The sequence below is a fragment of the Oncorhynchus masou genome, chromosome 25 (genome assembly GCF_036934945.1).
Source record: "Oncorhynchus masou masou isolate Uvic2021 chromosome 25, UVic_Omas_1.1, whole genome shotgun sequence".
Lineage (NCBI taxonomy): Eukaryota > Metazoa > Chordata > Actinopteri > Salmoniformes > Salmonidae > Oncorhynchus > Oncorhynchus masou.
This window is the reverse complement of record NC_088236.1, coordinates 35,820,264-35,847,702: the sequence shown is the minus strand read 5'-3', so window position 1 is coordinate 35,847,702 and position 27,439 is coordinate 35,820,264. Positions and strand designations below refer to the sequence as shown.

General features: G+C 45.1%; 1 protein-coding gene across 1 annotated transcript; it reads left to right on the top strand.

Annotated features, from left to right (window-relative positions):
- Window positions 1-1,056: 1,056 nt before the first annotated feature.
- LOC135514208 (BICD family-like cargo adapter 1) lies at window positions 1,057-27,439 on the top strand. Its single transcript, XM_064937508.1, is given in 11 exon segments — window positions 1,057-1,943; window positions 2,997-3,212; window positions 18,759-18,875; window positions 21,223-21,369; window positions 21,588-21,767; window positions 22,911-23,129; window positions 23,781-23,924; window positions 24,089-24,219; window positions 24,442-24,562; window positions 27,199-27,296; window positions 27,298-27,439. Coding segments are annotated over 11 exon segments (1,857 nt in total). The 5' UTR covers window positions 1,057-1,538; the 3' UTR covers window positions 27,377-27,439.

The window sequence follows — 27,439 nt, the reverse complement described above, 5'->3', positions numbered from 1 at the left end:
CAACCTGCACCATATACAATGAGTGTAAAAAACATTAGGAACACCTTCCTAATATTGAGTTGCAGCCCCTTTTGCCCTCAAAATTTGCCGGGGCAGGGACTCTACAAGGTGTCGAAAGCATTCCACCGGGATGCGGGCCCATACTGACTCCAATGCTTCCCACAGTCTTGATACCCACAGGAAATTGCTGAGGATGAAAAAGTGTTACAGTTCTTGACACACTCGAACCAGTGTGCCTGGGACCGACTAACATATCCCGTTCAAAGGCATTTCAATATTTTGTCTTGCCTTATTCACCGTCTGAATGGCACATATACACCATCCATGTCTCAACTGTCTCAAGGCTTAAAATTCCTTCTTTAACCTGTTTCCTCCCCTTCATATACAATGATTGAAGTGGATTTAACAAGAGACATCAATAAGGGATCATAGCTTTCACCTGGATTCACCTGGTCTGTCTATGTCATGGGAAGAGCAGGTGTTCCTAATGTTTTGTACACTCAGTGTACAAAGCAATCCTGGAGAGGAATACATTCTCATGCAGTTTTATGTTTACAGCTCCAAGTAGAATAAAAAACATGAGAAAACACCCAGAAAAATTAACTCAACTCATATTCATGTTGTCAACCTATTACAAAAATATAGTCAAATCCATATTCAAATCATAGTCAAAGAACAGACTAACACACTGATATCATCACGATGATGATGGATGATGATGATGATGATGATGATGATGATGATGATGATGATGATGATGATGATGCGAAGCTACTGTACTGAAAAATCTTGAAGCAACGATTGTTTTTATACATTTATGTCGTATATAAGAGAAAGAGCATTACATTAATATGGATGATTGAAGGCAGCTGCTTAATCCATGCCTGGCGGCCTATTAAAACGTGCCCCATTCCTATGCTGTATGTAAAATAACAAAATATGGCGTTATCATACTCAGCCAATGGGTGGATATTTGTAATAGTTTGCTGTTGACGTCAGCAACGTGGGGCGCGCATTCCAGGGAGGGAAGAAGGTGGCGCCATCGGGCTCGTGCTCTGCTCGAGTGGGTATTTTGGATATCTGGCACAGGCCTTATAGCTTCTGCAAAATGCCTCGGGTGTAAAGGGGCCAACTATTATGGGGTACTGGGACCCCGCCGCAACGGGGTGGACAGACCGACCGCTGTTGAGAGTTCGTCAGGGCGGTTAACGCGGGGGACAAAGCACGCTGGACCGAAAATCTTTACATACAAGATAGCCAGCAACAGACATCAAGAGGCTTGTTTTCAAATCAGCTGCAGAGGAGGAGGCACTGTTTGCAGGATTAATGGGAGAGCTTGGTGCGTAAGGTCTTCCGAGTGTGAGGGACATTTTAGTCAGACAAGTTAGCAATTGCCGTGATTTTGATACCAAGGAACCGTATCTATGGAGATATTATCTACAAAAACAGGATCCGGTCATCCCGACCCAGTGACAGAGCGGGTTCAGTCGGAATAAATCAATTGGTTAATCTCTTTTATTTTTGTCCGCCGGGCGGCGATGTCAGCTTTCTGCCTCGATTTGCACACATCTACCGCCGCGATTTCAGCACCACCCGAACTGGACAGCGACTGCATGGCGCACCTGCTTGATCAGGGCAACAAAACCCCACAAGAAACGGGAGGATTTCAGGGCCACTCGCTGCTACATACCGACTCTGGAGGCCTCGGGATGGCGTTGGAAGAGGAATTAGCCATGCTTACCGGGGAGGAGGAGGAGGAGGAAGAGTTATCCGAATTGGAGACGCCTGTAATGGGACAGAATACAGACTTTTTGTTGCTCTTCCGTCAAAAGGAGAGGGATTTGGTTTTAGCTGCTAAACTCGGCAAGGCACTGCTAGAGCGAAACCAAGACCTGACTAAGCAATATGAGAAAATGAACAAAGATCTTAACGATAAACTTGAGGTAAGAAGCTAGTAGTACAAACACACACTGACAAATACTGTAGGCTACCATCATGCCAGATTTGTTTTTCAATTCATAGTTGTTTTGGCCATCATTATTCAATTCATGTGGAGTTAAGCAGTGTATGTAAACATGTTGAACTGATTAAGACTGTCCCACATTATTGGTAATGCTGTTGAGCAGACTTCACTCTTTAAGCATCTGTCTTGACAGTGTTTTCAGACTGTCTACTACTTACAGTACAGCTACAAACACCTCCACACAGTGTCATAACAGTCTAATGCTTCTTTCATGAAATCAGATTCGGAGCAAAACCGTACTCTTAAAGCAGACTGAGGTTGCTCAATTGTTACAAAGACTTTTTATTTAAATGATTTGGCTGTCTCACACAGACAGCACTGAAACAGTTAGAGAGGAGGAGTTCACAACATCTTGCAGTGTCACTAAAGCCCTCAAAACCCATAGATGTCTTTTGCATTTTTCATGCTGACAGCAGAGCTTTTGTCCTCCTCATATTAACCCTCTCACACCACTGCACTTGGCCTGGACTGGAACAAGTCTAATCCCCTGGGAATGTCGCATGGGCATGGCCTATTGTATCTACTGTAGGATACATCTGCTCACAAAACTGATCTCTAACAACACAGTACTATGCTATAACCCAGTGCACAATATTCATCAAGCTATTTCCAGGCTTTTTAGGGGCAGTTAATATTGTTCCTTTTACCAACTTTGTTTTTCCAACCGTTTTTTACTCCTGATGAGGCCTCTTTGTTCAGGACTGATCACCCAGCATGCCCTGTGACCAGCCATGCCACCCATCCCAATCCCCCATACTCTGACCCCCTTGTGCTCTCATTAAAAGCCCACCCTCATCCCCTCACCCCCTGCCTCAGCCTTATCAAGCGACGGATAGAAAAAAAGCTAAAGCTTTGTGCCATCCTTTCAAAATCCAATGTCTATTACTACTACTATTACTAGTCTCAGGCCTAACCTGGTCCCTCCAGTCCAGCATCATATCTAAACCTGTCCCTTGTCTCCCCTCACCCACAGCACCTGGAGCAGGAGAAGCACGAGCTGCGGCGGCGGCTGGAGAACAAGGAAGGGGAGTGGGGGGACCGTGTGGCGGAGCTGGAGACAGACGTCCAGCAGCTGCAGGGAGAGCTGGAGCGCCATCAGGTCCAGCTGAGAGAAGCCGACCGTGACAAGTCCACGGCCATCAGGGAGCTGTCAGAGCAAAACCACCGCCTGCTGGAGCAGCTCAACCGGGTGAGTGTAGATAACTGTCCGTCTGTGGACCACTGGGACTCAACACTGGATGTCTCAGCCTGCTGTGTTCATTTCTGGAGAGGGTACAACTATGTTCTCATATAGTATGCATACATGCACATGCATACACTCTACTTCAATCTCTTCCCCCATGTCTCCATCTCATGTCTCCATCTCTCTCTCTCTCTCTCTCACACATCAATATATGCTAAGTCATCGAAATTAAAGTGTAACGTTCCCCTCTTAAACACTGAATAATTTAGAATGATTGAGCTGGCGCGGCATACTCCTTACGCAACCCTCCTGTCAATATTGATAAGTAACTACAGGCTGTTGAAACAGATTTGATATCTTAGGTAACACACAATCCGTTTTAATAGCACACAGTATGTGGCTGATGGGTTAAGAACATAGAAAGAGAGGAAGAATTACAGGATGACTGGGAGGCTGGAGGAGGTAAAGGTTCATTCAGGGCACTTTGTAGAGAGTGATGGAAGTATGGGAGAAGCTGTCATTAGAACAAGGTATAAACAGGGCTATCATCCTACCTCCTGATATTGTCCTGATCTTGTCCGTTTACACTTATAAAATGTGTCTTTTAATCGTCTACACCTGTCTAAATATATGGGCACAATCCGAATGTGGACAAGTTCCCGGACAAAGGACACATAATTAGCACCAGGTATAAACCGGGCTATTGATTCGACTCTATTCACGGCCCGGTTGGATTGATGGAGCTGAGCAACAGAAGGTAATACTGTAGACTCCCCTAAGAAGGTGGATTTACTACAGCCTTCAGTCAAATCACTCAATCCTAACTAATGAGGGAGGCATTGCCCTGACAGCCTAAATCCCAATGAAAACTAAAAGAAACTTAGGTCAGGAGGGGAGTACACAGCGCTTCTACCAACTTGAGTCAAGGTGCAGCAAAAATCCCATAACTATCTGGAAAAACATCTGGTAAAAACTATTTTTCAGATAAGCAAATAGATGTAGAAGGGTTCGCACTCAAAAATATAATGCATAAAGCAATTCGCCATGTACGCTATCCTGGATGCAGTGAAAATAATTTTAAAAAATGTAACAATGAAGTAAGCTTAATGCAACATCTTTTTGAGTGTGAACCCACGACACCTTTTTGTTTATCTGAATTTGTGGGTTTTACGCACCCAATGGACATTCAATTCAGGACAAAAACACTCAATATTTCATGAATATATTATCCTCTACATCAACAGAGTCTTTGAAATTATTTTACTGGTGCTCATCTTGCCACTAGCCTCTCATACCAGTCTGAGGCATCGAAACCAGGCATGGCGTCAATACACTGTTACTAAAAGAGACTAGCTTTCCAATCACGTGTGTCATGCTTCTGTGTGTGCTGCAGGGATATATCGATACCCAAAAGCTAGAACACCTAAACCTTTGAAAGTTGGTTAAGGTTGTTAAATGGAGAATGCTCCTCTGACTGCAGTCAACACAAAGCTGTCTCCATTTTAAAGGCCCCAGGAGATAGGTGGGTGTTGCCTGCTGAGGTGACACCGGTGACAGTGTTGTGGGTGTGGGTAACACTGCCTGTGGTGTGGTGCTGTCTGTCCTGGGAATAGATGTGAGCTGCAGTCAGGCAGATGCTGCTTCCTTCCACAGCCCAGCAGGGAGAGAGCTAGCTAGCTGTCAATGGCTGTTTTTAGCCCTCATCACTAGGGCTGCTGCTGGCTGTATGCTGTCACAGATAGAGTAGCAGCACCACTGTGTCATACAGACCTTCACTCCCTCTCATTTCCATCTCTGATCAGATTAAAGTGAATTACCTGTCATCCATCATCAGTCTCTGACCATGGAGGGGTCGCTGAACTGGTCTGTTGCTATGGATCCTGCTAGGTACTTAACATAATTAAGTTGCAGTTGATTTAAAAGCAGCCCTGGTTGAAATGAAATCTGGGTAGATCTTTGGGGGTAGAGACTTATGTAGGGCTTTGGGAGTGGGGGGGGTAATGGTATTCATGAGCCAGAATTGAGATTATTGATCAGGCCTGCGTGATTCAATGCTGTCGGATTCCAGAGAGACCTCCTGTGTAATAAAATGAATGGGGTCAGCCATGGTAGTCTCTCTGTTACTAAGCAATGGCCTGCTTACTCCACGGCTCTGAGTAAACCTCCTCCTAGTGAACCCACACCACCCTGACTCTGGAGATCTCCCCAGTAGTAGAGCCACCAGAGAGAGGACTGCTATTAGGATCCAAGTAGGTTTGTGTGTGTGTGTGTGTCTGTGTGTGTGTGTATGTGGATAGCCCTAACCAAAGACATAGATTAGGAGATATTTTTGCTTTGTAATGACATTCTTTGTAGCATTAGTAGGGATAAGGATGCTAACAGTTTTATCTACAGACAGACCTTAATCTGGTAATATTCGCAAAACAAACACCCGTTCGTTAATTTTCAAAGTTCTTTAGGTTCTATTCTTTAATATATATTCTCAAGCTTTAGATCCACTCTGGACACAGTGTGTCCACTGTCTTCCAGTCTAAAATCAAGCATCCTCCCGGTAAGTGACAGAAATAAGAGGTAATCTGTTGCAGGCTGCATTAGAGAGCTTGTAAAATGGTTAGAATCCTGTCATGTGGTTGACAGCTCTTCAAAGGACCATTCTCAAAATAAAGCTTTAAAGATTACACTCACAACAACAATGCACTCACAAAAACAGGTTTGAGAGAGGAACCAATTGTCTGCTGGAATCAAGTCTCTGATTGGATGCAGCAGGAATTAGCTTGTTGTGGAGGGGCTGGCCACAGGAAGTGATGTAAGACGCAGTGTATAAAATGCAGCATTGAAGGGATTAGGTCATAATCCTGTGTAATAGCCTTTCCTTATGAATTAAATCAGGAGCCAGAAGAACAACACTGTTCCATACTGTGCTCACAGCTAATTAAAAAACTGTCACTCAACTATTTTGTTTGGGTGGAGAAGAGTCTGTGTGTGAGCCATTGCCCCTCATGTCAAAGGACAGTGCAAACCTGGCACTAATACACTAGGACACCATTCTCTATGAGCTAAACTTAAATCTATGAGAGCACACACGCCACGAACATACAGTGCATTCGGAAAGTATTCAGACCCCTTGACTTTCTCCACAGTTTGTTACATTACAGCCTTATTCTAAAATTGATCAAATAAAAATCTCATCAATCAATACCCCATAATGACGAAGCGAAAACGGGTTTTTAGAATTTTTAAAAATGTATTAAAAAGAAAAAACAGAAATAACTTATTTACATAAGTATTCAGACCCAGACCCTGCCATGAGACTTGACACTGAGCTCTAGTGCATCCAGTTTCCATTGATCATCCTTGAGATGTTTTTACAACTTATTGGAGTCCATCTGTTGTAAATTGAATTGATTGGACATGATTTGGAAAGGCACACATCTGTTTATATATGATTCCACAGTTGACAGTGCATGCCAGAGCAAAAACCAAGCCATGAGTTCGAAGGAATTGTCTGTTGAGCTCCGAGACAGGATTGCGTCGAAGCACAGATCTGGGGAAGGGTACCAAAACATTTCTGCAGCATTGAAGGTCCCCAAGAAAACAGTGGCCTCCATCATTCTAAAATGGAAGAAGTTTGGAACCACCAAGACTCTTCCTAGAGCTGGCCGCCTGGCCAAACTGAGCAATCAGGGGAGAAGGAGTTCCTCTATGGAGCCTTAATGGTAGAGTGGCCAGATGGAAGCCACTGCTCAGTAAAAGGCACATGACAGCCAAAAGGCACCTAAAGACTGTCAGACCATGAGAAACAAGATTCTCTGGTCTGATGAAACCAAGATTGAACTCTTTGGCCTGAATGTCAAGCGTCACGTCTGGAGGAAACCTGGCACCATCCTTACGGTGAAGCATGGTGGTGGCAGCATCATGCTGTGGGAATGTTTTCATCGGCAGGAACTGGGGGACTAGTCAGGATCGAGGGAAAGATCAACGGAGCAAAGTACAGAGGGATCCTTGATGAAAACCTGCTCCATAGCGCTCAGGACCTCAGACTGGTGCGAAGGTTCACCTTCCAACAGGACAACCACCCTAAGCACACAGGCAAGACAACACAGGAGTGGCTTCGGGACAAGTCTCTGAATGTCCTTGAGTGGCCCAGCCTGGGCCCAGACTTGAAACCTATTGAACATCTCTGGAGAGACTTGAAAATAGCTGTACAGCAACGCTTCCCATCCAACCTGACAGAGCTTGAGAGGATCTTCAGAGAAGAATGTGAGAAACTCTCTAAATTAATGTGTGCCAAGTTTGTAGTGTCATACCCAAGACTCAAGGCTGTAATCACTGCCAAAGGTGCTTTAACAAAGTACTGACTAAAGGGTCTGAATACTTACAGTACCAGTGAAAAGTTTATTTATTTTTGCTATTTTCTACATTGTAGAATAATAGTGAACGAACACAACTATGATATAACACATATTGAATCATGTAGTAACCAAAAAGTGTTAAACAAATCAAAATATATTTTATATTTGAGATTCTTCAAAGTAGCCACCCTTTGCTTTGATTTCAGCTTTGCACACTCTTGGTATTATCTCAACCAGCTTCACGAGGTAGCCACCTGGAATGCATTTAAATTAAACAAATGTGCCTTGTTAAAAGTTAATTTGTGGAATTTCTTTCTTTCTTAATGCGTTTGAGCAGTTGTGTTGTGACAAGTTAGGGGTGGTATACAGAAGATAGCCCTATTTGGTAAAAGACCAAGTCCATATTATGGCAAGAACAACTCAAATAAGCAAAGAGAAATGACAGTCCATCATTACTTTAAGATATATGAAGGTCAGTCAATCCAGAACATTTCAAGAACTTTGAAAGTTTCTTCAAGTGAATTCGCAAAAACCATTGAGCTGTGATTGAACTGGCTCATGAGGAGAGCCACGGGAAAGGAAGACCTGGAGTTACATATGCTGCAGAGGATAAGTTAATTATAGTTACCAGCCTCAAAAATGCGCCATCCCATCTGGTTTGCGCTTAATGGGACTATCATTTGTTTGTCAACAGGACAATGACCCAAAACACACCTCCAGGCTGTGTAAGGGCTAGTTGACCAAGAAGGAAAGTGATGGAGTGCTGCCTAAGATGACCTGGCCTCCACAATCACCCGACCTCAACCCAATTGAGATGGTTTGGGATGAGTTGAACCGCAGAGTGAAGGAAAAGCAGCCACCAAGTGCTCAGCATATGTGGGAACTCCTTCAAGACTGTTGGAAAATCATTTCAGGTGAAGCTGGTTGAGAGAATGCCAATAGTGTGCAAAGCTGTCATCAAGGCAAAATGGTGGCTACTTACAATAAGGCTGCAACGTAACAAAATGTGGAAAAGGTCAAGGGGTCAGAATACTTTCCGGGTGCCCTGTATTTATCACCCACAGAACACAGCCACATAGAGACACACACAGAAACACTTACTGTATTACTCATACAGACAAAGACAAAAACACCTACAGTATACCCAGTGGTGTCTGGTAGGCTGGGGTGTGAGCTTGGCAAATCATCTAGGGCAGGGTTCCTCAAATTGCAGCTCGCGGGCCAAATGTATTTTATTTTATTGTTGGACATAAAGACTGTAAAAAACAGCAAATCAGTGATTTTAATTTTGAGAATCTGTTCCATAGTATTCTCACGTGTAACGGAGAGATTCAGGTAACTGGCAAAATAAAGGAAATACCATCATAAAGTGTCTTAATAGGGCATTGGGCCACCACTGTCACGCCTTGGTCTTAGTATTTTGTGTTTTAGTTAATTAGTTGGTCAGGCCAGGGTGTGACATGGTTTATTGTTTGTTGTAATTCTTAGTGGGGTTTTTTAGTTATTGGGATTGTGGCTGATTAGGGGTGTGTGTTGCATAGGTTTGGCTGCCTGAGGCGGTTCACAATCAGAGTCAGGTGATTCTCGTTGTCTCTGATTGGGAACCGTATTTAGGTAGCCTGGGTTTCACTTTGTATTTCGTGGGTGATTGTTCCTGTCTCTGTGTTAGTGTTCACCAGACAGGCTGTATAGGTTTTTCACGTTCCGTTTGTTGTTTTTGTTATTTCATGTATCGTCATTTGTTCTATTAAAAACATGAGTAACCAACACGCTGCATTTCGGTCCGACTCTCTTTCGACAAACGAAGAACGCCCGTAACAACCACGAGCCGCCAGAACAGCTTCAATGCACCGTGGCATAGATTCTGGAACTCTTCTGGAGGGATGTGACACCATTTTTCCACGAGAAATTCCATCATTTGGTGTTTTGTTGATGGTGGTAGAAAACGCTGTTTCTGGCACCGCTCCAGAATCTCCCATTAGTGTTCAATTGGGTTGAGATCTGGTTACTGAGACGGGCATATGGTTTACATAGTTTTCATACACATCAAGCCATTCGGTGACCATTCATTGTCACGTTCGTCATAACGAGGAGACCAAGGCGCAGCGTGATATGAATACATTCTTTTTAATGAAAGAGAACACTGAACAAACTATACAAAAAAATCCGAACGTGAAGCTATATATAACGAGTGCTGACATGCAACTAACCATAGACAATAACCCACAAAACTGTCGCCGGACGCTCTGGACTGCGTACTGTTGCCGGACGCTCTGGACTGCATACTGTCGCCGGACGCTCTGGACTGCGTACTGTCGCCGGACACTCTGGACTGCGTACTGTCACCGGACGCTCTGGACTGCGTACTGTCGCCGGACACTCTGGACTGCGTACTGTCGCCGGACGCTCTGGACTGCATACTGTCGCCGGACGCTCTGGACTGCATACTGTCGCCGGACGCTCTGGACTGCCAAGTGCACTGTAGGCCTGGTGCGTGGTGCCGGCACTGGTGGTACTGGGCTGTGGACACGTACCTCAGGGCGAGTGCGGGGAGGAGGCACAGGATACACTGGACCGTGGAGAGGCATTAGAGATCCAGAACATAGAGCTGGCTCAATACGGCCTGGCTGGATGCCCATTCTAGCCCAGCAAATACAAGGAGCTGGAATAGAGCGCAACGGGCTAGAATAGGCACTGGAAACACTGTGCGCATCTCTGCATAGCACTGTGCCTGACCAGTTACACGCTCCCCATGGTAAGCACGAGGAGTCGGCTCAGGTCTCCTACCTGACTCAGCCCATCTCCTCGTGTGCACCCCCAAATTTTTTTATTGGGGCTGCCTCTCGGGCCTCCGTGCAAGCCGTGTACCCTCATATCGTCGCCGTTCCTCCTCCTTAGAACAGCTATACTCCCCAGGCTGCGTCCGGGGTCCTGCTCCATCTAGTATTTCCTCCCATGTCCAGGATCCTTTTGCGTCCATAACGTCGGCTCCTCCTTTTCACGCTGCTTGGTCCTGTTATGGTGGGTTATTCTGTCACGTTCGTCATAACGAGGAGACCAAGGCGCAGGGTGATATGAATGCATTCTTCTTTAATGAAAGAGAACACTGAACAAAATAACAAAACGACCGTGAAGCTATATATAACAAGTGCTGACATGCAACTAACCATAGACAATAACCCACAAAACCAATGGAAAATGGCAACCTAAATAGGATCCCCAATCAGAGACAACGATAAACAGCTGTCTCTGATTGGGAACCAATTCAGGCGTGACATTCATGCCCTGTGGATAGGGGAATTGTCATCCTATGGGGGCATAGCCATGGAAGCCAAAATAATGACCTGCCCAGCATTTTTATACATGACCCTAAGCATGATGGGATGTTAATTTCTAAATTAACTTAGGAAACACACTTGTGTGGAAACCACACCTGTTTTCAATATACTTTGTATCCCTCATTCACTCAACTGGTTCCATTATTTTGTCAGTTACCTGTATATGTGATTGTATTTGTGTTTTTTATTAGGATCTCCATTAGCTATCGTCGTAACGCTAGCTAATCTTCCTGGGGACCAACCCCAATTAATAAGACATTACAAATCAAGACTTCACAAACATTCAACAAGTACACCATACAGACAATTAAAATACCTGACAGGAAACACATTTAACATTCAGTTGATGCTTTCTTTTTCCTGTCCAGTCATATGGTCTATCACATTAGATGTTCTTTTATTTGGGATGGATTTACTTTTTTTCCTGAGAAATATGGATTGGTAAAGAGTTCTGTTCAGCTATGGCTCTATATACAAATGTAAGCAAGGTTTGAAATTATTGTTTTAGTCAAATATTATATGTTTGGGCTTGCAGTCTACATCCGCTCAACAACAAAAAATGAACTGTAATGAGCTGACTGTATTACCAAGGGCCATGGCTCTGTTCTGCTTCGTTCCTGTCACAGGTCTCTGTTCTAATAACCATCTGTATACAACACACGCGTCTCTCCAGGCCATCAGTTGTGATGAGGATCAGAAACACGTGCTGCTGCTCCCATACTCTGTCTGTAGCCATCAGGGATTCTGACAATACAGCTTCACAGACAGTGATCATTGGTAATGTCAAACTGGAAGACTGACTGATGTTATGTTTTAGTGGATTTCATCATCTACACTCTTAGAATTAGTGGTGTCGTGTCTGTGACTATCATTAAATGAAAAGGTTGTTATTTTATCAAAACAATTCTCTATGTATAATTATTATTATGTGATTAAACTAATCATGTAAACTTTAATTAACTAGGAAGTTGGGGCACCACGAGAAAGTGTTTATAGGGTCTCTATTTCCCGAATTGACTTCAGATATTTCATATCTTATAGAGTACAATCTTGTATTAATGTTTTGTTATTACCTCATTGGTTCTCATTACTGAATGTCGCAAACCCTTGGAAATCTGCACAAACCCTAGCCTCCATAATGAATCAGCGATATACAAATTGGCTTAATTATTTATTTACTAACTAACTAAACAAATCACAGAAATACATAAACAAATAATCATTGGTTACTAACACAATGCATTGATAAGTCCCTAGTCGACTAAACCGGTATGAAAAGTGGTAGACAATGGACAGGGGTGGGGACAGATAAAGAGCGGGATAGACAAAATGGATTCACTACACACAATTGATAATTATATTAATTGAAATGCTAATCCTTTGCACATGAACAGCCACTCATTCAAAAATAATTGCAATGTATATATTTACACCTTTATATCGTGGTTGTCTTCTCTGTTGGAATCGCCGCTAAGTCTGTTGGAGAGTCAGTTCATCAGAGAGTCTCTGTTTAACTTCCCCAGAAGTCACGATGTCTTTCGTGGTTGTAGCTTTCTCAGCGGCTCTGGATAGTGTCTGTTGTAATGGATACGTCAGGCATACAGATGGTCGTTGCATAGAATAGATACTTCTGCGGTTGTCTGTATTCTTGTACTAGATTTATGTAATTTCCAGCTGCAGACTAGTAATTCTACGTATAGGATTTGCTCTTATTCTGTAGTGATCAATAGTCTCAGAGTTGAACCATTTCCAGTCATGTAGCCAAAGCTCCACGCTGTAAGATCTCCGTAAGCGATAGTTGTAGTTCTTAACCATTTCACATGTAGCGTAAGCTGCATGTTTTCTAGTCTAATGTACATTTCGTCAGGAGTGGGTTTTATACACTTCTGAGAAAAGGGGCGGTCCATGACGCTGGCGTAATGTCTATACTCACGTGGGCGTAGCCACTGATTTGGTATGAAACTTGATATGAAAACCCATATTTTTTCATTTAGAAGGTTAACATCACATTACATCTTTTCACAAATAGCTTCATGTTTAATCACATACGTTTCACAATATTTAGATGTAACCCCATAATTAAGAAGTGTACACAACCAAATACACAGTATTGAGTATTTCCTGTCATTCATGAGATCACCAAATGAAACACACTCGTCATGACTGTCCCTTAAGTGTCCACAGACCACTCCCACATTCTCAAAAATAGAAATATTGTTTAATTATTCAAACTTTTGACGTCCAAGGGTCTCTCTGTGTTCCAAAGGTTACATTCCAATCTTGAAGGCAGCGTATTTTACGACAGTCATAAAACAGCCAACTTCCCGCTCTCCCCCTCTACGAGAGGGAGCACGCTGTAGAGCGGACCCGCTGTAACCTGATCCTTCAGATCATCACAGGAGAGTTATGACAGTTGTGACTCGAGAAACCTTGGAGATCCTTAAGGAACCCCTTCAGATAGATATGTCTAGGCCACCCGTGGGAGTAAGTGTCATTCCTGTTAGTCTGTTCTGTTGTATTGTCATCACATGTTAAGGTTGAACACTGACACTTTTGCAGCTTTAATGTGGCTTTCAGAGGTGTATGAGTTCCTTGAGCCTGTGCAAATCCCAAAATTGGAATAGTTACCACTTTATTACTATGTGCAAAATAAGAAATAAAAATAAGTGTTAAGTAAAAAAATAGATAAAAATAACAAATAATTAAAGAGCAGCAGTAAAATGACAGTAGTAAGGCTATATACAGGCTGTACCGGTACATTGTCAATGTGCAGGGGCACCGGTTAGTTGACTTAATTGAGATAATATGTACCTGTAGGTAGTGTTAAAGTGACTATGCATAGATAATAAACAGAGAGTAGCAGCACCATAAAAAGGGGGGGACAATATAAATAGTCTGGGTAGCCATTGGATTAGCTGTTCAGGAGTCTTATAGCTTGGGGGGTAGAAGCTGTTAAGAAGCCTTTTGGACCTAGACTTGGCACTCCGGTACTGCTTGCCGTGCAGTAGCAGAGAGAACAGTCTATTACTAGGTTGGCTGGAGTCTTTGACTCCTTTAGGGCCCAGCTCTGACACCACCTGGTATAGAGGTCCTGGACGGCAGGAAGCTTGGCCCCAGTGATGTACTGGGCCGTACGCACTACCCTCTGTAGTACCTTGCGGTCAGAGGCCGAGCAGTTGTCATACCAGGCAGTGATGCTACCAGTCAGGATGCTCTCGATGGTGCAGCTCTAGAACTTGTTGAGGATCTGAGGACCCATGCCAAATCTTTTCAGTCTCCTGAGGGGGAATAGGCTTTGCCGTGCCCTCTACACCACTGTCTTGGTGTGTTTGGACCATAATAGTTTGTTGGTGATGTGGACACCAAGGAACTTGAAGCTCTCAACCTGCTCCACTACAGCCCCGTCGATGAGAATGGGGGCGTGCTCGGTCATCCTTTTCCTATAGTCTTCAATTATCTCCCTTCTTGATCACATTGAGGGAGAGGTTGTTGTCCTGTCACCACACTGCCAGGTCTCTGACCTCCTTCCAATGGCTGTCTCATCGTTGTCGGTGATCAGGCCTACCAGTATTGTGTTGTCGGCAAACTTATTGATGGTGTTGGAGTCATGCCTGGTCATGCAGTCATGAGTCAGTACAGGAGGGTTGCAACACAGACCCCCTGACAAGTACACACATTGACTTGTGAGTCATCTTCAACCATACGTGTATACTGTAGCTTGAACTGTACAGTATGTTCAGTTCAGGGGTTCCTTGTTACCTACCCTTACCACCTGGGGGCAGCCCATCAGGAAGTCCAGGATCCAGTTGCAGGGAGGTGTTTAGTCCCAAGGTCTTTAGCTTAGTGATTAGCTTAGAGGGAACTATGGTGTTGAACGCTGAGCTGTAGTCAGTGAATAGCATTCTCACACAGGTGTTCCTTTTGTCCGGGTGGGAAAGGGCAGGGTGGAGTGCAATAGAGATTGCATCATCTGTGGATCTGTTGGGACGGTATGCAAATTGGAGTGGGTCTAGGGTTTCTGGGATAAAGGTGTTGATGGGAGCCATGACCAGCCTTTCAAAGCACTTCATGGCTACAGACGTGAGTGCTACGAGTCGGTAGTCATTTAGGCAGGCTACCTTAGTGTTCTTGGGCACAGGGACTATGGTGGTTTGCTTGAAACATGTTGGTATTATAGACTCAGTCAGGACAGGTTGAAAATGTCAGTGAAGACACTTGCCAGTTGGTCAGTGCATGCTCGGAGTACACGTCCTGGTAATCTGTCTGGCCTTGTAAATGTTGACCTGTTTAAAGGTCTTTCTCACATCTGCTACGGAGAGTGTGATCACACAGTCGTCCGGAACAGCTGATGCTCTCATGCATGCTTCGGTGTTGCTTGCCTCGAAGTGAGCATAGATGTATGAATATTACATTAGAATATGTAATATGCACACACATTCAAGGGCAATTGAAATTTGCAGTGTATAGACTTAACATGATGAACAGGAAGGACATTTACTCTAATGGGTGGAAGCCACACCTCCACTCTTCTGATAGGCTGCCTCTTCTACAATATATTATTAAAAAGGTTCAACGTTCAACCCCTCCCATCACAAAAAGGTTCCGGTTTGAACCTTTACACAGGGGTTCCTCGAAGACTCATTTCAGAGGGGTTCCTTAAGGAACCTTTTGGAATTAGATAGGTTCCCCCTGTGTGACAATTCATTTCTTCCAGGCTCCTTTACTTCTAAGAGTGTGGGTCCATACACTAGTGTACACTGTGCTATGACTAAGGGAAATGCCAGAAATATGGCCACCAAGTCAACCAGCTCCACCAGTCATGTCTCGCTCTCTCTGGTTGCTATGACAACCCGGGTGTCACATGTGAGATTCCATGTGTTGCCATGGAAATGTGCTCTGCATCACTGTGTGCTGTACAGCCAACCCAATGTCAGGTTGCAACACAGACCCCCGACATGTACACACATTGACTTGTGAGTCATCTTCAACCATACGTGTATACTGTAGCTTGAACTGTACAGTATGTTCTGCTTCCTGAGGAGAGGGCAGAGAGAGAAAGAGGAAACAGATAAGACATTGGAAATCCCTGACTTAATTAGCTATGTTAAAAAATAAGAGGATACAAGTGCCCTAGCCCCTCTCAATTTCACATAGGCGTAAGCAAGAACATTCGACCGGAAACCTTCGAAAATCTGTTACGTTCTTGTATTATACATACGCTATGGATTAGGTTTGTATGTAGCAACGATATGTTTCCTCTCCAATCAAAGACTAGTGTAAATGGAAAAGTTTTGAGAATCTTGTGATTCTCCCTTTGAAAGAGAATGACTTGGCACAAGTTACCTTTGTGTCTGGACTCTGGAGGAAGAATGAGCGTTACGCTTGTCCCTCAGTTGATTGAGCCCTAGTTTGTTGGCCTGGATTCTTTCGCAGTCCGTTTTCCCCCATGTACTGATAATGCTTGATCTGGGATCTGAGGATTTGACGCTCAGATTAAGGGAAATATCAGTAAATCTGGCAAACCACAGTGAAATATCCTGTTTCTCCTGTGATCTCAATCTGCCAGGCGCAGTGTGATACTGGGTCAAATGTCACGTTCCCACTGTGACTGGGCTCTGTATAGACATCCACTGAGGAGAGATACATCAGTCAGGTCAGAGAGGAAGAGCTGTATGCATCATCCTGGCCTGGTTAGGAGAATGTGAAGCACATTCCGAATGGCAGAGTAGAGCTGGTGTGTTGTACACTATGTCTGAATGTCTATAAATGCATCAAAGTGAATATGATTTTGCATTTAGTGTAGGCAACATATCATTCATTCCACGCATCACTGGGGACAACAAGGTGCCATTATGAAAAAGGGGTACATGGACTTCAATGTGGAAGGGATTCAATACTTGTGAAAGAGCCACAACAAAAATGTTTCCTTCTTGTTGTAAGCAGTGCACGGACCAAAATCTTCCTGTGTTGGAGCAGTGATATGGTACAACTGAAAGTGTCTAGTTTACAGATTGTTCTGCCCTTGGTTACTCAGACAGAATACATCAATAGTACAACTCCTCTCTGAGTTATTTAAGGACACAAGTGCATCAAGTGTGAATGGAAGTAGCCCATTGGACATCTCTCTTCACCTTTAAAAGCGTTCCAAAAAACACTACGCCATGCTGGTTTCCAAAACTCAAACAGCTGTCCAATGGAGAAACCATTCCCCTCTCACATAAATCTTAAATTCACTTACAGTAGACTTACTGTAGTAGAAAAGATAACACTGTTTAGGACTCTAAAACATGGACATGGCATTAGAGGCTGTAGTCTTCTGGCCTGTCTCATGCAGTCCCTACTCACCAAGGCCTCACCAGTCACCAGTGTGGCCAACACTGCAACTGCTACCTAGAGGCAAACATATCGAAAATCCTGCCACGGATATGATCTTTGTAGCAAAACCCATGTAGAGATTTGATTCCACCTGGTTCTTATTTGTCAGAGGTAGTATACACCTGACCTTTGATTGTGGACAGGAATCAACCTGTTGGATGAGTGTTCTCTAGAATCTCTAATGAGGACACAGATCTATTAGATTCTAGATACTGAAGTGCCATGATGGAGTGAAATACTGTAGTCAGAGAATTGTGTAAACGCATCGTACAGTGTGTACGGGCAGTTTCTCAGGTCTCTATATTCTCAGTAAGATCTGTTAAGTTGACTTCGTCTCCAGTGAATAAATCAATGATTGCTTTGTTATATGGCATTTATTTTTCTCAGTGCAGAGGCTGGAGAGGAGTGAGTGAGTGGTATCCCGGATTCCACCGTCCATTACCATGGCAGTGATGATGACAATCAGAGTCTGGGCTTCCTGACTGCAGCCTTACTTATGCTAATGAAGTTCTGTCGGTCTGACTTTGTGATCTGCACTCGGCCGGTAGGCAGTGGGGTGATCAGAACAGTCCAATGATCTCAGCCAGGGAAGGGGCTTCTGCTGCACTCTGCTGCACTCAGAAGGAGGGGCCCAGCTTCAAATGGAACATTCCAGATTCTAAAGGCCAAGAGTTACTCAAACCTGTGCTTTCACAGGAACAGTTATACTGCGCAGCTGAATGTACCAGTTCCAGGAACACTGTGGTGACTCAGAGGCGACATCGTGTCAAATCAAATAGCACTCAAAGCATTTACAATGTGGGTTACTCACTCAGAACGTGTCTCACCATGGGCTCCCGAGTGGCGCAGCGGTCAAAAGGCATCACTACAGTCCCTGGTTCGTATCCAGGCTGTATTGCATCCGGCCGTGATTGGGAGTCCCATAGGGCAGCGCACAATTGGCCCAGCGTCGTCCGGTTTTGGGCAGGGTAGGCTGTCATTGTAAATAAGAATTTGTTCTTAACTGACTTGCCTAGTTAAATAAATGTTAAATAAAATAAAAATGTATAAATTGCGCCATGTGAAGTATGTAAGGGGCATTAGTGTGTGTGGACAATATGTTGTGAACATTTCATTGTGTGTCAGTATTGTTGTGCATAAGGAGTGATGTCACGCTGCTCTGAATCAAGCGCTGGAGGGATGAGTTATGTTCCCAGAGCTGTGGTGAACACGAGGCTCCTTGCTGAGAGACACACACAAAGCAGCAACAAACAACAGGAGTTGCTCTACACTGAACAACAGACTGCATAATACTACTGTTCTGAATTATGACTTTACAACACTACCCTTATGCACTTTGTATTCTATGCAGAAGATGTTTATTTGTAATCTGGTAATGCCCCTGAGGGAGTGAATAAAGTTGAATTTTTATTAATAACATGTTTTTCAAATATTTATTCATGTCTTTTGTGCCAACACCCTGTTTCTGGGGTGTGTTTCGTCTCCAGGCTACAGAGGTGGAGAGGCAGCTGTCCACTCAGGTCCACTCGTTACGGGACGACTTCAGAGAGAAGAGCATCTCCACCAACCAGCACATGACACGACTAGAGAGCCTACAGGCTGAGGTGAGACTAGAGAGCCTACGGGCTGAGGTGAGACTAGAGAGCCTACGGGCTGAGGTGAGACTAGAGAGCCTACGGGCTGAGGTGAGACTAGAGAGCCTACGGGCTGAGGTGAGACTAGAGAGCCTACGGGCTGAGGTGAGACTAGAGAGCCTACGGGCTGAGGTGAGACTAGAGAGCCTACGGGCTGAGGTGAGACTAGAGAGCCTACCGGCTGAGGTGAGACTAGAGAGCCTACGGGCTGAGGTGAGACTAGAGATCCTACCGGCTGAGGTGAGACTAGAGAGCCTACCGGCTGAGGTGAGACTAGAGAGCCTACCGGCTGAGGTGAGACTAGAGAGCCTACCGGCTGAGGTGAGACTAGAGAGCCTAATGGCTGAGGTGAGACTAGAGAGCATACCGGCTGAGGTGAGACTAGAGAGCCTACCGGCTGAGGTGAGACTAGAGATCCGCCGGCTGAGGTGACAGCCTGCCGGCTGAGGCGAGCCTAATGGCTGAGGTGAGACTAGAGAGCCTAATGGCTGAGGTGAGTCTAGAGAGCCTACCGGCTGAGGCGAGACTAGAGAGCCTACCGGCTGAGGTGAGACTAGAGAGCCTAATGGCTGAGGTGAGTCTAGAGAGCCCACCGGCTGAGGTGAGACTAGAGAGCCTACAGGGCCTACCGGCTGAGGCGAGACTAGAGAGCCTACCGGCTGAGGCGAGACTAGAGAGCCTGCCGGCTGAGGCGAGACTAGAGAGCCCGCCGGCTGAGGCGAGACTAGGGAGCCCGCCGGCTGAGGCGAGACTAGAGAGCCCGCCGGCTGAGGCGAGACTAGGGAGCCCGCCGGGTGAGGCGAGACTAGGGAGCCCGCCGGCTGAGGCGAGACTAGGGAGCCCGCCGGGTGAGGCGAGACTAGGGAGCCCGCCGGGTGAGGCGAGACTAGGGAGCCCGCCGGCCGAGGCGAGACTAGGGAGCCCGCCGGCTGAGGCGAGACTAGGGAGCCCGCCGGCCGAGGCGAGACTAGGGAGCCTACCGGCTGAGGCGAGACTAGGGATACCTTCCTTAAAATGTATTTCAACTTGACAGATATTACCTATGAAATATATCCCCAGTCATTATCAAAAGTGTTGTTTATTTAAAATGTTCTTTTAAAATGCTGTGGGGGTTTGAAAAAGTAATATCCTGAGATATTAGAATATGCACACCTCAAGTTGTGCTTGCTATCAAACTAATTCAAACAGTTGAGTTAAGTGAACAAATATACAAATCTGTTTTTCCTCCTTTTCTATCAATCATTCCCTGTTCCACTCCTCTAATACCTTGATTGAATCCTTCCACTTGACTGGAGCAGCAAGGGCTGGAAGTGAGTGGTTATATTGGTTTGTCTGCATGCTGCATGTCACATGTGTGTACATGTCCCACTGTACTGCTATGGAGCGTGAGATACTGTAGCCTACCAGGGGAATACACAGTAATATCAGTCATGTGTAACATCAGCCATTTAGCTTAGGGTCATAGGATGATACCATGACATACAGTATAAAATATCTCTCTGAAGCCTCCTCTTTTAAAGTGGGTCTTATTGAAGAGGAATAACCCACTGCGGAGGCCGCGCTGTAATTGGGTGAAAACAATACCGTTCTATATTTAGCTCAGATATACTGCAATGTCTGGGTGTTCGCAGGATTGCAACGGGTGTTCTTAATGTGACAAGGATGAATATGTCACAGTCCTGCTAGACAAAGAAAATCACAGCAATGTCAACCAAAATGTCTGAAGGACACACGGAGAACATAAAGCTACAAAGATGTCCACATGATGGCAAAGTCAGTGAGCTGATCTGTACACGCAATGTCAGCCTCCTGCGCTGTGAAGGAGATCAACAGACGTAGGTCAAAGCATGGCTGGGGGATAACGAGAAAGAACAAGAGCTGATGTTTGTTTAATAGAGTAAGCTGCTCGGGCGGCTACCGAACATATTACACACAAACTCGCCTTGTATCTCTAGACATGTGCGGTGTTCGTGCAATGTTAGCCTTCAGTCCACTGTACAGTATAGACTGATGAAGGAATAGACTGTTATCAGGTTTATTTGGAATATCAACTTATCACAGAGACATTCCTGTATGTGAGGGAGGCAGAAACCACCTACTCCTAATCGCCTATGCTAGGCAACAAACATTCTTTGGACCAGGGGGAGTACTTTAATCTTCTGGAACATTTGAACTCTCCTCAGAATCAGCAAAGAAACAGGTTAACACTAGAGGGCTAACACTGAGTGCAGATAGCTACCAAAACAGTGTATCCTATCTGTCCTTGGTTCCATAGCACAATGTGTAACTTGGCTATTGGGGTTATGTATTTTGTCAGATTAAGATGCTGTCGGAGCGTAAGAGAGAGCTGGAGGATCAGGTTAACGCCGTACTAGAGGAAAATGAGTTACTGCAGAACACTGTTGACGACCTGAGGGAAGGGACGCTAGTGCTGGAGAAACAGTACCACGAGAAGGTCTCACAGGTACGATCTCTGACATTCTTTAGGGGTTTTGATAGAACTGTTGTACTGTGTCATAATATTCCTGTGTAATGTGTCAGTGTGTATGTTGGTGTATAGATATCTGTACAGTACGAGTACTTCTGAGTGTGTTGTATTGATCTGTATGGTATCAGGGCTCTGTGTTGACCACTGTGTTGACCACTGTGTTGACCAGTTTGTTGACTGCTGTACATGTCCAGTTACGGCAGAGCCAGCTGGAGCTCCAGGAGGTACGGGTGTCCCACAGACATCTGAGTGCCCGCTTTGAGGAGTTCACAGAGGAGAGAAGTCTCCAAGGCCTCAGCCCAAACCCTGCCAGCCTACTCTGTGAGATAGAACAGAGCATGGAGCAAGAGGAACAGGAACAGGAGAGGGAGCAGGTACATGTATGCACATAACACTGTTGATGAGAGGGAGTGGCATACAGAAAATCCTTGTTGTTCTATATGTGATTTACAGGGTATCATGCAGTGTTGGTATAGTGGTTGGGCCAGTAACCAGCAGGTAGCCTAGTGGTTAGAGCATTGGGCCAGTAACCAGCAGGTAGCCTAGCGGTTAGAGCATTGGGCCAGTAACCAGCAGGTAGCCTAGTGGTTAGAGCATTGGGCCAGTAACCAGCAGGTAGCCTAGTGGTTAGAGCATTGGGCCAGTAACCAGCAGGTAGCCTAGCGGTTAGAGCATTGGGCCAGTAACCAGCAGGTAGCCTAGTGGTTAGAGCATTGGGCCAGTAACCAGCAGGTAGCCTAGTGGTTAGAGCATTGGGCCAGTAACCAGCAGGTAGCCTAGCGGTTAGAGCATTGGGCCAGTAACCAGCAGGTAGCCTAGTGGTTAGAGCATTGGGCCAGTAACCAGCAGGTAGCCTAGCGGTTAGAGCATTGGGCCAGTAACCAGCAGGTAGCCTAGCGGTTAGAGCATTGGGCCAGTAACCAGCAGGTAGCCTAGCGGTTAGAGCATTGGGCCAGTAACCAGCAGGTAGCCTAGTGTTTAGAGCATTGGGCCAGTAACCAGCAGGTAGCCTAGTGGTTAGAGCATTGGGCCAGTAACCAGCAGGTAGCCTAGTGGTTAGAGCATTGGGCCAGTAACCAGCAGGTAGCCTAGCGGTTAGAGCATTGGGCCAGTAACCAGCAGGTAGCCTAGTGGTTAGAGCATTGGGCCAGTAACCAGCAGGTAGCCTAGCGGTTAGAGCATTGGGCCAGTAACCAGCAGGTAGCCTAGCGGTTAGAGCATTGGGCCAGTAACCAGCAGGTAGCCTAGTGGTTAGAGCATTGGGCCGGTAACCAGCAGGTAGCCTAGCGGTTAGAGCATTGGGCCGGTAACCGAAAGGTTGCTCGTTTGAAACCCTAAGCAGACAATGTCAAAAAATGTAACCATAATTGCTTCAGGGATGCTGGACAATGGTGACCCTGGCCAATTGACACGTGTGTTAATACATACTTATAATTAGGGGAAATGTAAGCACCCACCAACTAATTCTTATTATTATCAGTGGTCTTTGCTAAGCAGCTTTCCCTCTCTGTCTCCAGCTGCGTCTCCAGCTGTGGGAAGCCTACTGCCAGGTGCGCTCTCTCGTCTCCCACCTGCGAGGCAACGACATCACAGACTCGGCCCTGTCCACAGACTCCTCCATGGACGAGTCCTCTGAGACATCCTCAGCCAAGGACGTTCCCATGGGGAGCCTACATGCCAGTCTACTGGAGCTACGCAGACTCACACAGAACCTGCTAGACGGCAATGAGTCCACGGTACGGACCTTTCACACACATATATGAAAAATACTGACCAGATATACTATACACTGAGTGTACACCTTCCTAATATTGAGTTGCACGGCACCCCCTTTTGCCCCCAGAACAGCCTCAATTAATCGGGCATGGACTACAACATGACTCCAATGCTTCCCACAGTTGTGTCAAGTTGGCTGGATGTCCTTTGGGTGGTGGACCTCTCTTTATACACACAGGAAACTGTTGAGCGTGAAAACCCAGCAGCGTTGCAGTTCTTGAGACACTCAAACCGTTGCGCTTGGCACCTACTACCATACCCCGTTCAAATGCACCCTCTAAATGGCACACAAAACACAATCCATGTCTCTATTGTCTCAAGTCTTAAAAATGGTTATTTAAACTGTCTCCTCGCCTTCATCTACACTGATTGAAGTGGATTTAACAAGTGACATCAATAAGGGATTATAGCTTTCACCTGGATTCACATTGTCAGTCTGTCATTGAAAGAGCAGGATTTCCTAATGTTTTGTACACTCCGTGTATAGTTCCTCCGTGCATCTAATAAAGAGTGAACTATTCGGTACACACTCAAAACAAGCCAAAATTACAATTGAGTGGAAATCACAATATAATGAACCTGTGTGTGTTGTTGTGGTTGTATGTGAGCAGGGTTCTCGGCGGAGTGACGAGGAGGCTCTAGAGGACCAAGTTCGAAAGCTTGGGGAAGAGCTGAGAGGAGTGCGAGAGCTATACGAAACAGAGCAGGATAGAACACGGAACAGCCAAGAAGAGGTTCTACAACTCCATAATCAGGTACTACTGCACACAGAGCTTCATCATCGCTGTTGTTCTCCAGCAAGATCACTTCAGCACAGCGTTATTATTCAAGCGAGACACATTCGATGGGATTTCTTATTTATGAGGCTGACAATGTGTTTGATAAGTGTTGCTTGTGTCATTCCTCCCCTGTCCTGCAGATGGCAACGTTTTCTGTGGATATGTGCTCTGTACAGGAGGAGAGTGAGCGCATGAGGGCCATGTCTGAAGCACGAGACCCCAGCGAACAGCTCCAAAGTGCTATACAAGACCGAGACGACGCTATTTCCAAGTAAGACCACACAACATAACTCATCATCTGGGCACAACCAAATTGTATGTGCTTCCTGTGTAAAATCACTACCAAGGTAATAGACTACCATATAACAACAATTAGTCTTTTTACATTCATCTCCAAATAAGCAAGCCAGTCATAAACTCTGATTCAGCGGAATAAGAGCAAAGAGAGATGCTGTCTGTCTCTAAGCTGTATGTGTGTCTGTCTGCCTTACAGGAAGAAAGTGGTGGAGACGGAGCTGGCCAAGTGTAAGATAGATATCATGTCTCTGAACAGCCAGCTCCTGGACGCCATCCAGCAGAAGCTGAACCTATCACAGCAGCTGGAGGCCTGGCAGGTGGGTCAGAGGTCAGGGAGCATGAGGGGGCACTCTAGGCCACTCATAGTGTGAGCTATTATTTGAGTTGATTTAAAAACACAATTCAGCCACGTGTATACACTGTATTTAAAATAATTGAGGGTAACACAATAATGTTTAACAACTTATTTGTTACTGAATGGACTGCCAAATTGAATGGGCTGTCAAACAGATATATATACAGTGGGGCAAAAAAGTATTTAGTCAGCCACCAATTGTGCAAGTTCTCCCACTTAAAAAGGAGAGGCCTGTAATTTTCATCATAGGTACACTTCAACTATGACAGACAAAATTAGAAAAAAAATCCAGAAAATCACATTGTAGGATTTTTTATGAATTTATTTGCAAATTATGGTGGAAAATAAGTATTTGGTCACCACCTTCTTTAAGAGGCTCCTCTGTCCTCCACTCGTTATCTGTATTAATCGCACCTGTTTGAACTTGTTATCAGTGTAAAAGACACCTGTCCACAACTTCAAACAGTCACACTCCAAACTCCACTATGGCCAAGACCAAAGAGCTGTCAAAGGACACCAGAAACAAAATTGTAGACCTGCACCAGGCTGGGAAGACTGAATCTGCAATAGGTAAGCAGCTTGGTTTGAAGAAATCAACTGTGGGAGCAATTATTAGGAAATGGAAGACATACAAGACCACTGATAATCTTCCTCGATCTGGGGCTCCACGCAAGATCTCACCCCGTGGGGTTAAAATGATCACAAGAACGGTGAGCAAAAATCCCAGAACCACACGGGGGGAACTAGTGGATGACCTGCAGAGAGCTGGGACCAAAGTAACAAAGCCTACCCTCGGAAACAAACTACGCCGCCAGGGACTCAAATCCTGCAGTGCCAGACGTATCCCCCTGCTTAAGCCAGTACATGTCCAGGCCCGTCTGAAGTTTGCTAGAGAGCATTTGGATGATCCAGAAGAAGATTGGGAGAATGTCATATGGTCAGATGAAACCAAAATATAACTTTTTGGTAAAAACTCAACTCGTTGTGTTTGGAGGACAAAGAATGCTGAGTTGTATCCAAAGAACACCATACCTACTGTGAAGCATGGAGGTGGAAACATCATGCTTTGGGGCTGTTTTTCTGCAAAGGGACCAGGACGACTGATCCGTGTAAAGGAGATTGTGAAATTTTGAGTGAAAACCTCCTTCCATCAGCAAGAGCATTGAAGATGAAACGTGGCTGGGTCTTTCAGCATGACAATGACCCCAAACACACCGCCCGGGCAACGAAGGAGTGGCTTCGTAAGAAGCATTTCAAGGTCCTGGAGTGGCCTAGCCAGTCTCCAGATCTCAATTCCATAGAACATCTTGGGAGGGAGTTGAAAGTCTGTGTTGCCCAGCAACAGCCCCAAAACATCATTGCTCTAGAGGAGATCTGCATGGAGGAATGCCAAAATACCAGCAACAGTGTGTGAAAACCTTGTGAAGACTTACAGAAAACGTTTGACCTCTGTCATTGCCAACAAAGGGTATATAACAAAGTATTGAGATAAACTTTTGTAATTGACCAAATACTTATTTTCCAACATAATTTGCAAATAAATTCATAAAAAATCCTACAATGTGATTTTCTGGATTTTTTTCCCTAATTTTGTCTGTCATAGTTGAAGTGTACCTGTGATGAAAATTACAGGCCTCTCATCTTTTTAAGTGGGAGAACTTGCACAATTGGTGACTGACTAAATACTTTTTTGCCCCACTGTATATATATATATATATAACAGATATGAATATGTATATATGTATATATATAACAGATATGAATATGTATCTGAATGACAACTTGTATAAATGATTACATTCACACAGTAATTATCATTCTTAATCTGTACTGTATTTTATTCATTAAATAAGAGTATACTAGCGGACTGAAAATGTGTGTATGGTGATCTTTTCCACACCACATCTTGTCCTCTCCTCTAACTTACCACTGTCCTGTGTGTGTGATAACATGTACAATACTGTACGTACTCTGAGTCGCCAATTTACACGAGTGTCTAAGGAACTAATACACTCCTCAATGAAACCTCAATGAGTTTCAACCATGGGTTTTCATTGAACATACTGCAAACAATTAAGCAAGTAGGACGAGTAGCTAGCTAACTAAATTGAGGACTCAGTGTATGACTTTCCCGTCCCATCCTCACCCGTAACTAGCAGCTCTTTCCTCTCTCTTTCCCTGGCTGCAGTTTGCATCCTCAGGGCTCTTTACTGTGTGGCTCTTGTGGTTTCTGATCTAGTGGCCTTTCTCAGCTTCCGTACCACCCTTTCTCCCCTGTGGTACCCCCCTCCTGCCTTAGAGGTGAGCCTAGGTGTGCCATCTCGGCCTGATCCTGTCCTGTGCCACTCTTCCATGCCACGCTGAGCCATTCCATGCCATGGCCTGCTGAATCAACAGAAATGCGCTCACCCATTCTAACCCATTTGATCACCCAAAACCAGCCACTTCCATGCCAATCTGTCACGCCTTCCTTCTCTTCTCTAAAAACCCTTGTCCTCTTTAACATCCCCTCACATTCCCTTTATCTCTCTGTCGCTCTACTGTGCTCACACCCTCTCTCTCTCTGTCACTCATTCATTCTGTCTTTCTCTCTCTTAGGATGATATGCACAGTATGATTGATCAGCAGCTCATGGAAAAGCACCAGGAGGAGTGGAGGGTGACCCCCTACTCCCTCGCTGGGTCCTCCGGGGGGCCCCTCCGGCCAGTCCTCCAGACGAGCCCATCGCCTCTCCGATGGAGACAAGCGGCTCTTTTCCTTCTTCAAAAAGAACTGAGCTGGACTGGCCCGAGTAAGCAAGAGAGAGAGAAAAAGAATAATTCAAATAGAGTGCAGAGGT